At 34.5% G+C, this 12,203-nt stretch overlaps 1 protein-coding gene across 1 annotated transcript; it reads left to right on the top strand.

Moving 5' to 3' along the window:
• The first annotated feature begins 1,753 nt into the window (after positions 1-1,753).
• LOC129305425 (uncharacterized) lies at positions 1,754-2,714 on the top strand. The gene is made up of 2 exons (XM_054945457.1): positions 1,754-1,844; positions 2,335-2,714. The coding sequence occupies exons 1-2, from the start codon at positions 1,754-1,756 to the stop codon at positions 2,712-2,714; spliced, it is 471 nt and encodes a 156-aa protein (XP_054801432.1).
• Positions 2,715-12,203: the final 9,489 nt, after the last annotated feature.

Raw genomic sequence — 12,203 nt, 5'->3', positions numbered from 1 at the left:
TGCAAGTGTATGGGTCACAATTGAAGGTAGTGGTAAATCATGGTTGATCCCTCAAGGAATTAATTAAAATGGCAATTAGGCATTAAAATTCCAAATTCATTACGGTAAGCTAATAAAACTAGAGATTGATTTTAGAGCAATTAAAATGAAAATATTAAAAGTAACCAATTAAAATAACTTTCAATCTATAAACAACTCAAGTCAATCAAGAGAAGAGTGTTCTAGAGTCCTAATCCCCTATTTGCTTCCTAACCCTCTCATTACCACATTAGTTGTCTTGAAATTCAGTTTTGATAATCTAAGAATCTAAATTAACCCAAAGTATCTTCTGATTTCTAAGGATCCTAATTAATTTAATTAAAGCAAATTATTACCTTAATTAATTAATACTATTAGAGACCCTAAGCCATGAGGATTACATAGGTCCATTGGATACATTCCTATTCTAATAGCAAATTAGTTAAACTAATTATAGTCTATTAGTTCTCAAGATCTAATTTGAGTCTCTTTTTTCAAGGTTCAATCCAAATGCCCAAATCTCACCTAACAGTGACCAATCACTAAACAAGAATAAAATAGCTCAAGAATAAGTGATCAAAACTTCATTTCTCAATAACTAAATGGCAAATTCAAGGTTATTTACATAAATAAGTTCATAGTTCTCTAGAAACAAGAAGATTTAAATACACATAGATGAGATGAAAACTGTAATAGCACAAACAAAATTCAAATCTATTAGCATAAAGGAAAAGAATAAGAGAAAACACTGAAAAACTGAGGTAGAATGAAGATTTGCACCGCTTCTTCTTGATTCCAACCTTCCAAGACTCTCCTCATGCTCTCCTAGGATTCTTCTCAAGTTATAGCAGCTCAAAGGTGCCTCCTCTAGTCTAGAAAGATGAGTTATGTAAGTTAATTTCGCACAGAAAATGAAACTGTGTGTTTCTACATTTTCGTCTAGTGCCATGGCACTCCTTTAATGGTGCCATGACACCAATGAGCAATTATGAAAATTCTGATAGTGTGCAGTAACTTTTGCTTTTATGTTTTGGATTGAAAAGCATTTTTTTATTGTCTCATTTCTCTTTCTTTCTTTGATGTTGACATGCCTCACCTATCCACAATTAATAAATATGAGTATAATATTTGTTTACTTCAATTTTCATCATTTTAAACAATTTTCTTGAAATATTACAATAAATCCACATGAAGTATTTAGTTAATTTTTCTTTATAAGAGCAAGAAGATATTTCTCTTTTTCATTGATGACTCCCAAAATATAACAAAAAAACATATCAATTATAGTACAAAATAGGAAGTCATCATCAATACATTTTAATTTTTAAGTAGTTAATTATTTATTTTGAGATTCTAAAAATTTTTAATTATGAGATATTTTGGAATATTATATTGGGCACCATATTGTTAATTACTTAATTGGTTGATGTCCCTAAAATCTATGTAATATTGGGCATCATATTGCGTTAGAGGGAGGTTAACATTGGTGCACACCTCATTGTTTCACCTTAAAGTGGTTTGGGCTCATTAATTGTTTCTTCCCTTAGTTTTAATTTGGGATTGGTTTATAATCCTTCGAATAACGGATTTCTTTATAATGTTCTATTGTTTCAACTTTCTTTTTTCTTAATTCAAGTGTTAATAACAGAAATTTAAATTAGTTATTTAACTCATACAATATAGGAAGAACGTTACTGAAGGACCTCTTCAACCAATCACTCCTTTTCCTCCCCAGATGGGAGGTGGAAGTTCCCGAAGAGATCCTGAAATTCCCACAACTACTCCACCAGCACAACCTTCTCAACCAGCAGTTGATGAAGCAGAATGTTGAAATTCTCCAAGATATGGAATTTCGACAGCTTGATCATCGCAACGTCTATTTCATAAGGCCCCGTTAACCGTTTGTTGAGATTAATGAAATTAATTAAATGTCAAAGTTGTCGTCACTTTCTAACCGCTCTTAACCAAATTAAGGGCCCATTTGTTTAAAATTTAAAAATAAAATTTTTTTAAATAAGTTAGTGTTTTTTGATAAAAACAGACTTATTTTGTAGAGATTTTATTTAAAAAACAGATGTTATTTTATGTTTGGTTAGTTACAATAATAAAAAAGTGATTATTAACTAGTTATTTTTAATTTTTATGATATCTTCCTTAATTTATGTTTTATAAAAATTATTATTTAATTATTTTAAAATTTATTCTATTTTCATGTATCCCACATTTTGAAAACATTCTCTCTACATAAAATTATTTTTAGAAGTTACTTTAAAAATGATCAGATTTTAATTATCTTAACGGATGACTCAACCCCAGTTCCAGTTAACGCCGACTTAACGAATCGTCAAGAGACGATCCTCCATGTGGCCACTCAAGCGAACCAGGTTCACTTTGTCAACAAGCTGGTGAATATGAGTGAAGCAGATATGGAAATGCTAGACGTAAATGGGAACACTGCGTTTCAGTTCGCTGCAGCATCTGGGAATACGAAGATCGTTGAAATAATGGAGAGACGTAATCCGCGGTTGAGAACGATAAGGGGATCCGGAGGAATCATTCCTCTTCAAGTGGCTGCTTTACAAGGAAGAAGTGAAATAGCAAAGCATCTAAAATCTGCTGATGACGGATTTCACAATGTTGATGACTTGAGAAATCTATTATTCTGCTGTGTCAACTCTGGAATCTATGGTAAGTAAACTATATATATATATATATATATATGTATATATAAACAAGAAAAAGAAATAAAAGGGCATTTTTACTCATCAACTATTCACTTAGGAATATGTGGTGTTTTAAACTTACCTATAATATAATTTTTCTTTTTAATATTTAAAAATGATATACTTGACATCCTTCCGTTAAAAAAAAAAAATCAACTTTAATAGTTAATTAGTTGACCAAAAAATTACAAAAGCAAACCTAAAAAATTACAGATAATGACATAAAATTACAAATACCTACTTTATAAGATAATTAGTATTCGATTAAGTTCATAAAATAGTGTGCTATTTTAATAGTCCTCATATAAATATTATTATTAATAAATAAATTTATTTTTTAAACTAGCTATATATTTTTCAAGGAGGATTTATAAATTTTTGAGGAAGATATATACATTATCACACTATTTTAGGGACTAAATTAATATTAATTTTTCACAAGATACCTACATGTATTTTTTTGGACCTTTTTATGTAATTTTGGACATTCTTTTGTGCAATTTTTAAGTTAATTAATAGTCAAAGTTAAGTTTTTTAATGACAGAGTGCCTAGTATACTGTTTTTAAATGTTAAAGGATAAAGTGCCCATATATAAATTTAGAATATTAAATGCTCATGAACAAATAGTTGTAGGCCAAAATGCCTTTTAACCATAAACAAAACACATGCGCAAAACAAGTGACTTTATAAGCGTAATTTGAAGTTTGATATCATATGCTATGTTAAACTTGTATTAGACACAACTATAACCTTATTTATTTGTTCATTTGTCTAGATATAGCCATGGAGTTGCTAAAAGAGAACTCAAATCTAGCTTTTGACAAAGGATCAAGCAGATGAGATAGTATTGCATATACTGTCTCGTAAACCTTTAGGCATATGAATTCTTTTCTTTATTTTTTTTCCCCTTTCCACACTCCCTATCCATTGATCTATAAATTTTTGGCATGTGCTTTTAGCTAATATTGAAATTGAAATTGATATTGATTATTAATAGTGAAATATCATTAGAACCCTATCAATATCACATTGTTCGTGGTGAAGAACAAATACCAGGTATGCCACAGACGTTGAGTCTCCATTGATAACAAAAGAGTCCTAAGCTCCCTTACCAAAGTTTACTCAAATGTAAAAAGATACAGGGCTTTGGTAGAATAAGTGCATGATTTTAATTGAAATGTGAAAAGATTACAGATTTAAAACTGACAGACTAATTGATAAATTAAAAAGGGCTAACGAATGTAAAATTGCGAGTCTTTGATTGAGTGTTGACTTGTTTCTTCTATATTTTCTTATTCTATTTATAGTGTCAGAGTAGCAATAGCCTCTTCCTTGAAACTTAGCATGTTTTATCGAAGAATCAGGGATCTTACAAAACTTATGGCATGGTCTTTATTCCATGCTCTTCATTTTGGTAACTAGCCCATTTCACCAAGATACTTGGGTGTAGACTTTAGCATTACTTAAGATCGTGTCTTTCGTGCCAATGGTCTAATATTTGTAGTTGACAAGATTTTAATATGTTTACTTATTGTGGCCTTTATTGAGCCTCAAGGTTGACCCTTTTTGTTTATATTGGGCCTGACACTTCAATTACTCAGCCCAACTAGCCCTATGACCTATTTGAGTGACGTTTCATATTTAGCCCAAACAATGCCCCTCGTGTGCCAATGGCTGATAACGTAATCCACATGGCACATTTGAAAAAATTGAAACATTGCTTCATTTTTGAGCGCCTTTTACTGATATAAACTCATTTCTTTCTTCTGGTCACTTCTCTTGGCTTTTCTGCCATTTCTTGAACTTCAAGCATTTACTCTTCTACATTCCTCTTACCTTAGCTCTCAAATGGCTTCCTTCATTTCTATTACTTCTTCTACTGCTGCCCTATCTTTCACCTCCGCTGGGAGTCTACCTGATTCTTTGGCAACTATTCAGAATCTCATTACCCCCCTCAGCAGGTTTGTGTACATATATAGTGGTCTGAAAACCCTTTTTTTTCCTAGATTGGTTCCTCATTCTAATAGTTGTTCATTTTCTTTACAAGAGGATTCTTCATTCCTTGAATCGGTGGCTTTCTGATAAGTTTCTCGCTTCTCATGTTTTAGCCCTTTTGTTTTATTAGAGAAGTACACTAGCTGTGCTTTGTTTTTTTTCCAGTACTTCTCCTTGGAGCTTCCAAATCTCTAATAAAAGCAATATCGGGTACCTGACCATCTCTTCCGACCTGTCTGAAGTCACAGCCCCTACTTAGCCAAATCCTTTGTCACTGACCTCCATTCATAACTTGGTCTTAGCTCGAATGACTATGCCTTTCCTCAAGTTATCTTGTAGAAAGCTTAGGAACTAGTCCTGATCTCCTCTTGTTTGGGTCAACTGGGTGAGGTACTTAAAGTCAAAGTATGCACCTCAGTGGAAGGAGATGAGTCTGTACAACCTAATCCAACTATCCCTAGCTGACGTCGATGTCCCAATCGAGCTTTTTACAGCCCTCTTAAGCTTCTGGGCTTCGAGCTGTAACACCTTCTGTAGTATCTTGAATTTCTTAATCCTAAGTTTAGAGGTTAATCAAGGGTGAAATGGAAATTAAAGTGGGATTAGAGATTCGGATGATCAATTGGTATATTGACTTGTTGGTGTGTTGTATGAATAGATATGGGAGATAGGAGTACATTTCAGGTCAAAGCAAGTATGTGTGGTGAGAATAAATCTCACTGTGCCACGTGCCACGGCTTATGCTGTATACACCGTGGCATAGGGACCAGAATTTACCTTCATAAGTCATGAATTTTAGAAAATTTTAGAAGAAATAATTTGAGAAACACACAAAACAGAGAGAGGAGAAAGGCTGAGAAGCTAGGTCAAGTCATTTTGGAGCGGAGGAAGGTGATTCGGATCGATAACTTGCCAGATAAGCTATATATAGCTCTTACCTTCCATTCTACACACATTTCTCTAAAAATGAGTTATAAGGAAATTGAATCGATAGAATTTGAGGGGTTTGATTCTTATTAAATAGTATTAAAAAGGTTCTTGGAAGTTAAATTAGAGCTTTGTGACTAGCTTAAAGCTGAATGGTAGAGCTTTGAACTTGGAGGCTCAATTTTAGGCCTTTAAAGAGAGAAAGTTAGGGGAAAATTTGTCTTGAGTGAAATAAGACCGATTGAGATGATGTAAATTAGTAATTGGGTAGTTATGGACTTAAAGAGGATTGGGTTTAGTGCAAGTAGTTCCAGTTCTTCTGGAAGAAGAGGTTTTAGTTAAGGATTGCAGTCTCGACTTGTGCATAGGGGGTCAATGCAGAGGGGTGGAGGTGTGAGAATTAGGCCTCTACAGTCTTCGAGGCAAGTGTCGAATGTTCCAACTTTGACTTTGAGTACTAGAAGGATGCCCCAATGCAATATATGCGGCAAATCTCATTTAGGAAGATGTTAGGCTTGTTACAAGTGTAGTAAATCAGGTCATATGGGGAGGCAGTTGAAGGAACAGAGCAGAGATCAATGGTTCCTGGCTGAGTATTCGCGGTTACACAAAAAGAGGCCAGAGCATCTCTAAATCCGATTAGAGGTATGATTTCTATAAATGGTCATAAAGTAGAAGCATTGTTTGATTTTGGTGCCACCCATTCTTTTGTGTCTAAGAAATGTGTGAATAGATTGAAATTATCTTTACAAGAATTATCTGTGCTTATTAAAGTAATGACACCTTCTAGATCGTCTAGTATTACAAGTTAATTTTGTCAGAATGTGGAGATTCAATTTGAGGACAGAGTTTCCAAGATCGATCTGATTTATATTCCTATGAGAGGAATAGATGTGATTATTGGCATAGATTGGCTAGCAGTAAATAATGCTATGCTTGATAAAGAGTAGTTTCCTTACTAGTGTTATGTACAGTTGTGGAATCTTTAGAGCAACCTAAGTTTCTATCAGTAATAAGTGTGGAGAAGTTGATCGGCAAGGTTGTGATGCCTATATGGTACTCTTTATAGCCAACACGATGTATGATGGTGGAATTTAGAAGATTGGGGTAGTAAGTGAGTTCCTAGAGGTATTTTCAGAAGAAATGACTAGATTACCTCCTGAAAGGGAAGTTGAGTTCTTAATTGAATTAGTTCTTGAAACCGAACCAATATTAAAGGCTCCTTATAAAATGTCGCCGACTGAACTGGCTAAGCTAAAGAAGCAGATTGAAGATTTGTTAGTAAAAGGATTCATCAGACTAAATGTATCACCTTAGAGATCACCGGTATTGTTTGTGAGAAAGAAGGATAGCAGTTTGTGACTGTGCATTGATTACCGGCAACTAAACAAGGTAACTGTGAAGAACAAATATCCTCTACCAAGAATAGATGATCTTGTAAATCAATTGGCTGGTGCCTCAGTCTTTTTTAAGATTGATTTAAGGTCGAGGTATCATCAGTTGAAAGTTAGTGCAGTAGATATACCCAAGACAGCTTTCAGAACTAGGTATAGTCATTATAAATTCTTGGTTATGCCCTTTGGTTTAACCAATACACCAGCAGTGTTCATGGATTATATGAACCAAATCTTTAGGCCATATTTGGATCAGTTTGTAGTGGTCTTTATAGATGACATCTTGATCTATTCTGAGAATGAGGAGTAGCATGTAAAGCATTTGAGGATAGTACTGCAGATTTTAAAAGATAGGAAGTTGTATGCCAAACTTAATAAGTGTGAGTTTTGGTTAAGAGAAGTGAGATTTTTAGGACACATGGTGTCTGCAGATGGAATTTCAGTGGATCCGCATAAGGTTAATGCAGTGTTAGAATGGGAACGTCCTAGTTCAGTTACAGAGATATGTAGTTTTTGAAGATTAGCTGGGTATTATTGATGATTTATCTAAGGATTTTCCTAGATAGCTTTTTCTTTAACTAAACTAACTTGAAAAGATCAACCTTATATATGGGACGACAGGTGGGAAGTGGCATTTCAAAAGTTGAAAGAGAAATTAACCACAACACTAGTATTGATTATCCCTAATCCAAGGTTACCTTACGAGGTATACACTGATGTGTCTTTAAAAGGTCTTGGTTGTGTCTTGATGCAAGATAGTCGAGTGGTAGCTTATGCTTCACGACAATTGAGACCACATGAGGAGAATTATCTTATGCATGATTTAGAGCTTGCAGCAATGATGTTTGCTCTAAAGATTTAGTGCCATTACCTATATGGTGCAGTGTTTACTGTGTTTAGTAACTATAAGAGTTTGAAATACCTGGTGGACTAAAAGGAACTGAATATGAGGCAAAGAAGGTAGATGGAGCTTCTTAAGGATTATAACTTTGAATTGAAATACCATTTAGGTAAAGCTAATGTGGTTGTTGATGCTTTGAGTCGGAAGACTTTGCATGTGACAAGTCTTATAGTTAAAGAACATAGATTGATGGAGTCATTCATTGAGTCACAACAGGATGCGCCATTGAAGGCATTAGTTGGTGCCTATTCCATTAAGATTAGCAATGATTTTTGAAAGGAATTGAGAATGGCATAACTAGAAGATGAAAGTCTTTTAAAGATAAAAAGAAGAAATTGAAGCAGATCAAGCTATTGAGTTTGGATTCAATGATGATGGCTTTGTGGTTTATCGGGATAGGATTTGTGTGCCTGACAATGTAGATTTGAGAAAAGTTATCCTGAATGAGGCTCACTGTAGCAAATATACAATCCATCTGAGAGTTACAAGGATGTACTAGGATGTAAAGGGGTATTGGTGGCGGCCTGTTATGAAGAAAGATGTAATGGAGTTCGTGACTTGGTGTTTGACTTGTCAAAAGGTTAAGATAGAGCACCAAAGACTAGTAGGAATGTTACAACTGTTGGATATTCCTACGTGGAAATAGGAGAGCATTTTTATGGATTTTATAACTAGGTTGCCAAGAACTCAATCTGGACATGATGCCATTTGGGTTATAGTCGATAGACTTACTAAATTGGCTCATTTCTTAGCTATTTGGATTAGTGATTCTCTAGAGAATTTGGCAGAGATCTATATTTAATAAGTGGTAAGATTGCATGGTGTGTCGAAGAGTATAATTTCTGATAAAGATCCAAGATTTACTTCTAAGTTTTAGAGAGCTTTACAGCGTGCCATTAGTATAGAGTTGAGATTCAGTACAGTATATCATCCATAAATGGATGGGTAGACAGAATGAACCATACAAACTTTAGAAGATATGCTGAGAGCTTGTGTATTGGAGTTGAAAGGTAGCTAGGATAGCCATCTCCCTTTGGCTGAATTTGCTTACAACAACAGTTACCACTCCAGTATACAAATGGCACTATATGAGGCATTGTATGGGAGAAAATGCAGATCGCCTCTTTGCTGGATAGAGTTGAGTGAAAGGAGTATGTTAGGACCGATATTGTGGATCAAACAACTCAAAAGATTGAGTTAGTTAGGCAAAAGCTATTGACGGCACATAGTAGGCAAAGGAGTTACGCAGATAAGCGTAGAAGGCTGTTAGAGTTCTTGGTTAGAGACCATGTATTTTTTAAGGGTTACACTAGTGACAAGAATCGAGAGATCGATAAGAGCCAAGAAATTGACTCCTAGATTCATTGGTCCTTTTGAGATTCTGGAGAGAATTGGATTAGTTGCCTACCGAATTGATTTACCACCACAGTTATTGTGTGTATGAGGCGTTTCACGTGTCACAACCTAAGAAATATCAACCTGATCCTTCACACGTGATAGAACTAGAGGAGATTGAACTCCAGGAAAATTTAACCTATAAGGCTGAGCCAAAGCGAATCATAGATGTAAAAGAAAAGCAGTTAAGGAATAAGACTATACGATTAGTCAAAGTTTTCTGGCAAGGCATGGCTCATGGTGATGCTACCTGGGAGACAGAGGATAGAATGAAGCAGCAATATCCTCACCTATTTCCATAGGTATATATTTATGTCTTTTATGAATTTTGAGGGAAAAATTCTTAAAAGGAGGGGAGAACTGTAACATCCTGAATTTCTTAATCATAAATTTAGAGGTTAATCAAGGGTGAGATGGAAATTAAAGTGGGATTAGAGATTCATATGATCAATTGGTATATTGACTTGTTGGTGTGTTGTATGAACAAATATAGGTGATAGGAGTGCGTTTCGAGTCGAAGCAAGTGCACATGGTGAGAATAAATCTCACTATACTACACGCTGCGGCGCATGGATGAGAATTTGCCTTTATAAGTCATGAATTTCAAAAAATTTTAGAAGAGAGAATTTGAGAAACACACGAAACAGACAGAGGAGAAGGGCTGAGAAGCTAGGTCGAGTCATTTTGGAGCGGAGGAATGTGATTCGGATTGGTAACTTGTCAGGTAAACTATGTATAACTCTTACCTTTCATTCTATACAAATTGTTCTAAAAATAAGTTATAAGGAAATTGAATCGATAGAATTTGAGGGGTTTGATTCTTGTCCAATAGTATTAAAAAGGTTCTTGAAAGTTAAATTAGAGCTTTATGACTGGCTTAGAGCTGAACGGTAAAGCTTTGAACTTGAAGGCTTAATTTTGGGTCTTTAGAGAGAGAAAGTTAGGGTAAAATCTTTCCTGAGTGAAATGAGACCGATTGAGGTGATGTAAAGTAGTAATTGGGTAGTTATAGACTTAGAATGGATAAATGGAAAAGACTCTACGAATGAATATAGCCCTAAATAGTAAAAATGAATTTTTGGTCAAAATGGGCCAAATGACTAAAATGTGTTAAATGTGTTCAGATTGGCATATTGGACTCGTGAATAGAGAAAGGAAGCTTGAGAAAGGCTTATGTGATAAGTGAAATCCACAAGTAACCATTCTTCTGACAGAAGTGTTAAGGTAACCGAATAACTTCCTTTGTTTGACTGTTAATTGTAACTGCATACTAGTATGCTATGTAATGCATGAACTAGTTTTTAATTGAGTATGTTTTGTGGCATTGAGTGATTGTGTGTGGAAAATGACTTTTGGTTGAAATGAGCATTGAAATTGTGTTTTGTAATGTAAAGTGATATATATATATATATATATATATGTCATGTATAAGAAAAAGTAAATTGTGAAAAGGGAACCATAACTGGTTCGAGAAAGCATGATCTGAATGGTAAGAGTTCACCCAAGTATAGGGGATGATAAAGACCATATGGAAATGTTTCCTTAGTACCCTATTAGGGTATGGCATTGGAAACAATTCTCCTTAGTGCCTTGAAAGGTACTAAGTTAGAGAAGATCTCCTGAGTGCTTATTAAGATATTGTGTTAGAGATGAGAGATTCCTTAGTATCTTTGTGATACGGGTGGGAGTCAACGACACCCCATTGTGTGTATTGGGGGAAAACCATAATCCGTATTGTATGTTAGAACATCTTTGGCTGAGTGATTCTATCACTGCAGGTGGCTCAAGACTAATGAGAGTGTATATTGGTTTGAGATAAGCCTATGGTTTCATGTCAGGATGATATAAAGGACTAGTTGGTAGAGATCATGCTAGTATTTTTATGATATAATGAAATATCTTAAGATAGCATCGAATCCTTCGGGATTGATGAAAAGTGAAATATGAAATGTGATATGATGTAAATGTTACTTTATGAGATTTTAATGGTATACTATGTTTACTTCCATATAGTTGCATGTGATAGTTAATAGGAGTAAGTTATTTTGTTACTAAGATTTTTATCTCACCCCCGTGGTTACATGTTTACAAGACCGGGAAGTGATCTTGCCAAGGGAAGAGAGTTTGGACTGACTTGAGTTGAGAAGCCATGTACTCTAAGGTTATGTAATGAACTGAATCGAAAGATTGTATATATAAGTGTATATGAGTTGCCATAGGTTGCATGCATGTATTGAATTGAGTTTTTGTGAAATCAAGCTTGATTATGTTTATATGTGTGGTTTAAGAGAAAAGGGCTTTGATGTGAGTATGTTTATGTTGCAATGACTATGTGTTAGTGAATCTTAAGCCAAAAGCTAAAATTATGATGCAGTGAGTAATTTAGGGGCTAAGATTGTATTTTGATTGTGATGGGTGAATCTTAAGCTAAAAGTTAAAATTATGATGAAATGAGTAATTTGGCAGCTATGATTGTATTATGAATAGGATTGCATATGATTGAGTTGAAAAGTAGCCAAGTGGGCTATGTTATGCCAAGAAATGGCATAGTTTGTGAAATTAGTAAATTGTGAAAATTGACTGTAGAAGGGTTAAATTTTGATATACGATTGTGATTGTGATTAATTGTGGTCAATAAGGTGTTTTAGATCTTTTTGGACTTAGTTCAAGGCCTAGTGTGGTCTAATGAGAGAAAGGGATCGATTTGAGCACTTGGGTGCATTAAATTTTCAGAAAAAGTAACTTTTTGCACTCGAGTGTCTAAATTTTGATCAGACCATTAAATTATGTCCAAAACTATCTCATTAGTTAGTATACGAGCTAAGCTTCATGTGGGCGCTTGAAACACT

Source organism: Prosopis cineraria, unplaced genomic scaffold, assembly GCF_029017545.1.
Source record: "Prosopis cineraria cultivar Desert tree isolate PC_DT_omini unplaced genomic scaffold, ASM2901754v1 PC3, whole genome shotgun sequence".
NCBI lineage: Eukaryota > Viridiplantae > Streptophyta > Magnoliopsida > Fabales > Fabaceae > Prosopis > Prosopis cineraria.
This window is presented reverse-complemented; position numbering and strand designations above follow the sequence as displayed.

Excerpts from the sequence above, each read along its gene's own strand:
- LOC129305425 (XM_054945457.1), top strand. The coding sequence starts at position 1,754 with ATGGGAGGTGGAAGTTCCCGAAGAGATCCTGAAATTCCCACAACTACT. Across the intron at positions 1,845-2,334 it reads AGCAGTTGATGAAGCAGAAT|TTCCAGTTAACGCCGACTTA; the intron begins GTTGAAATTCTC and ends ACTCAACCCCAG.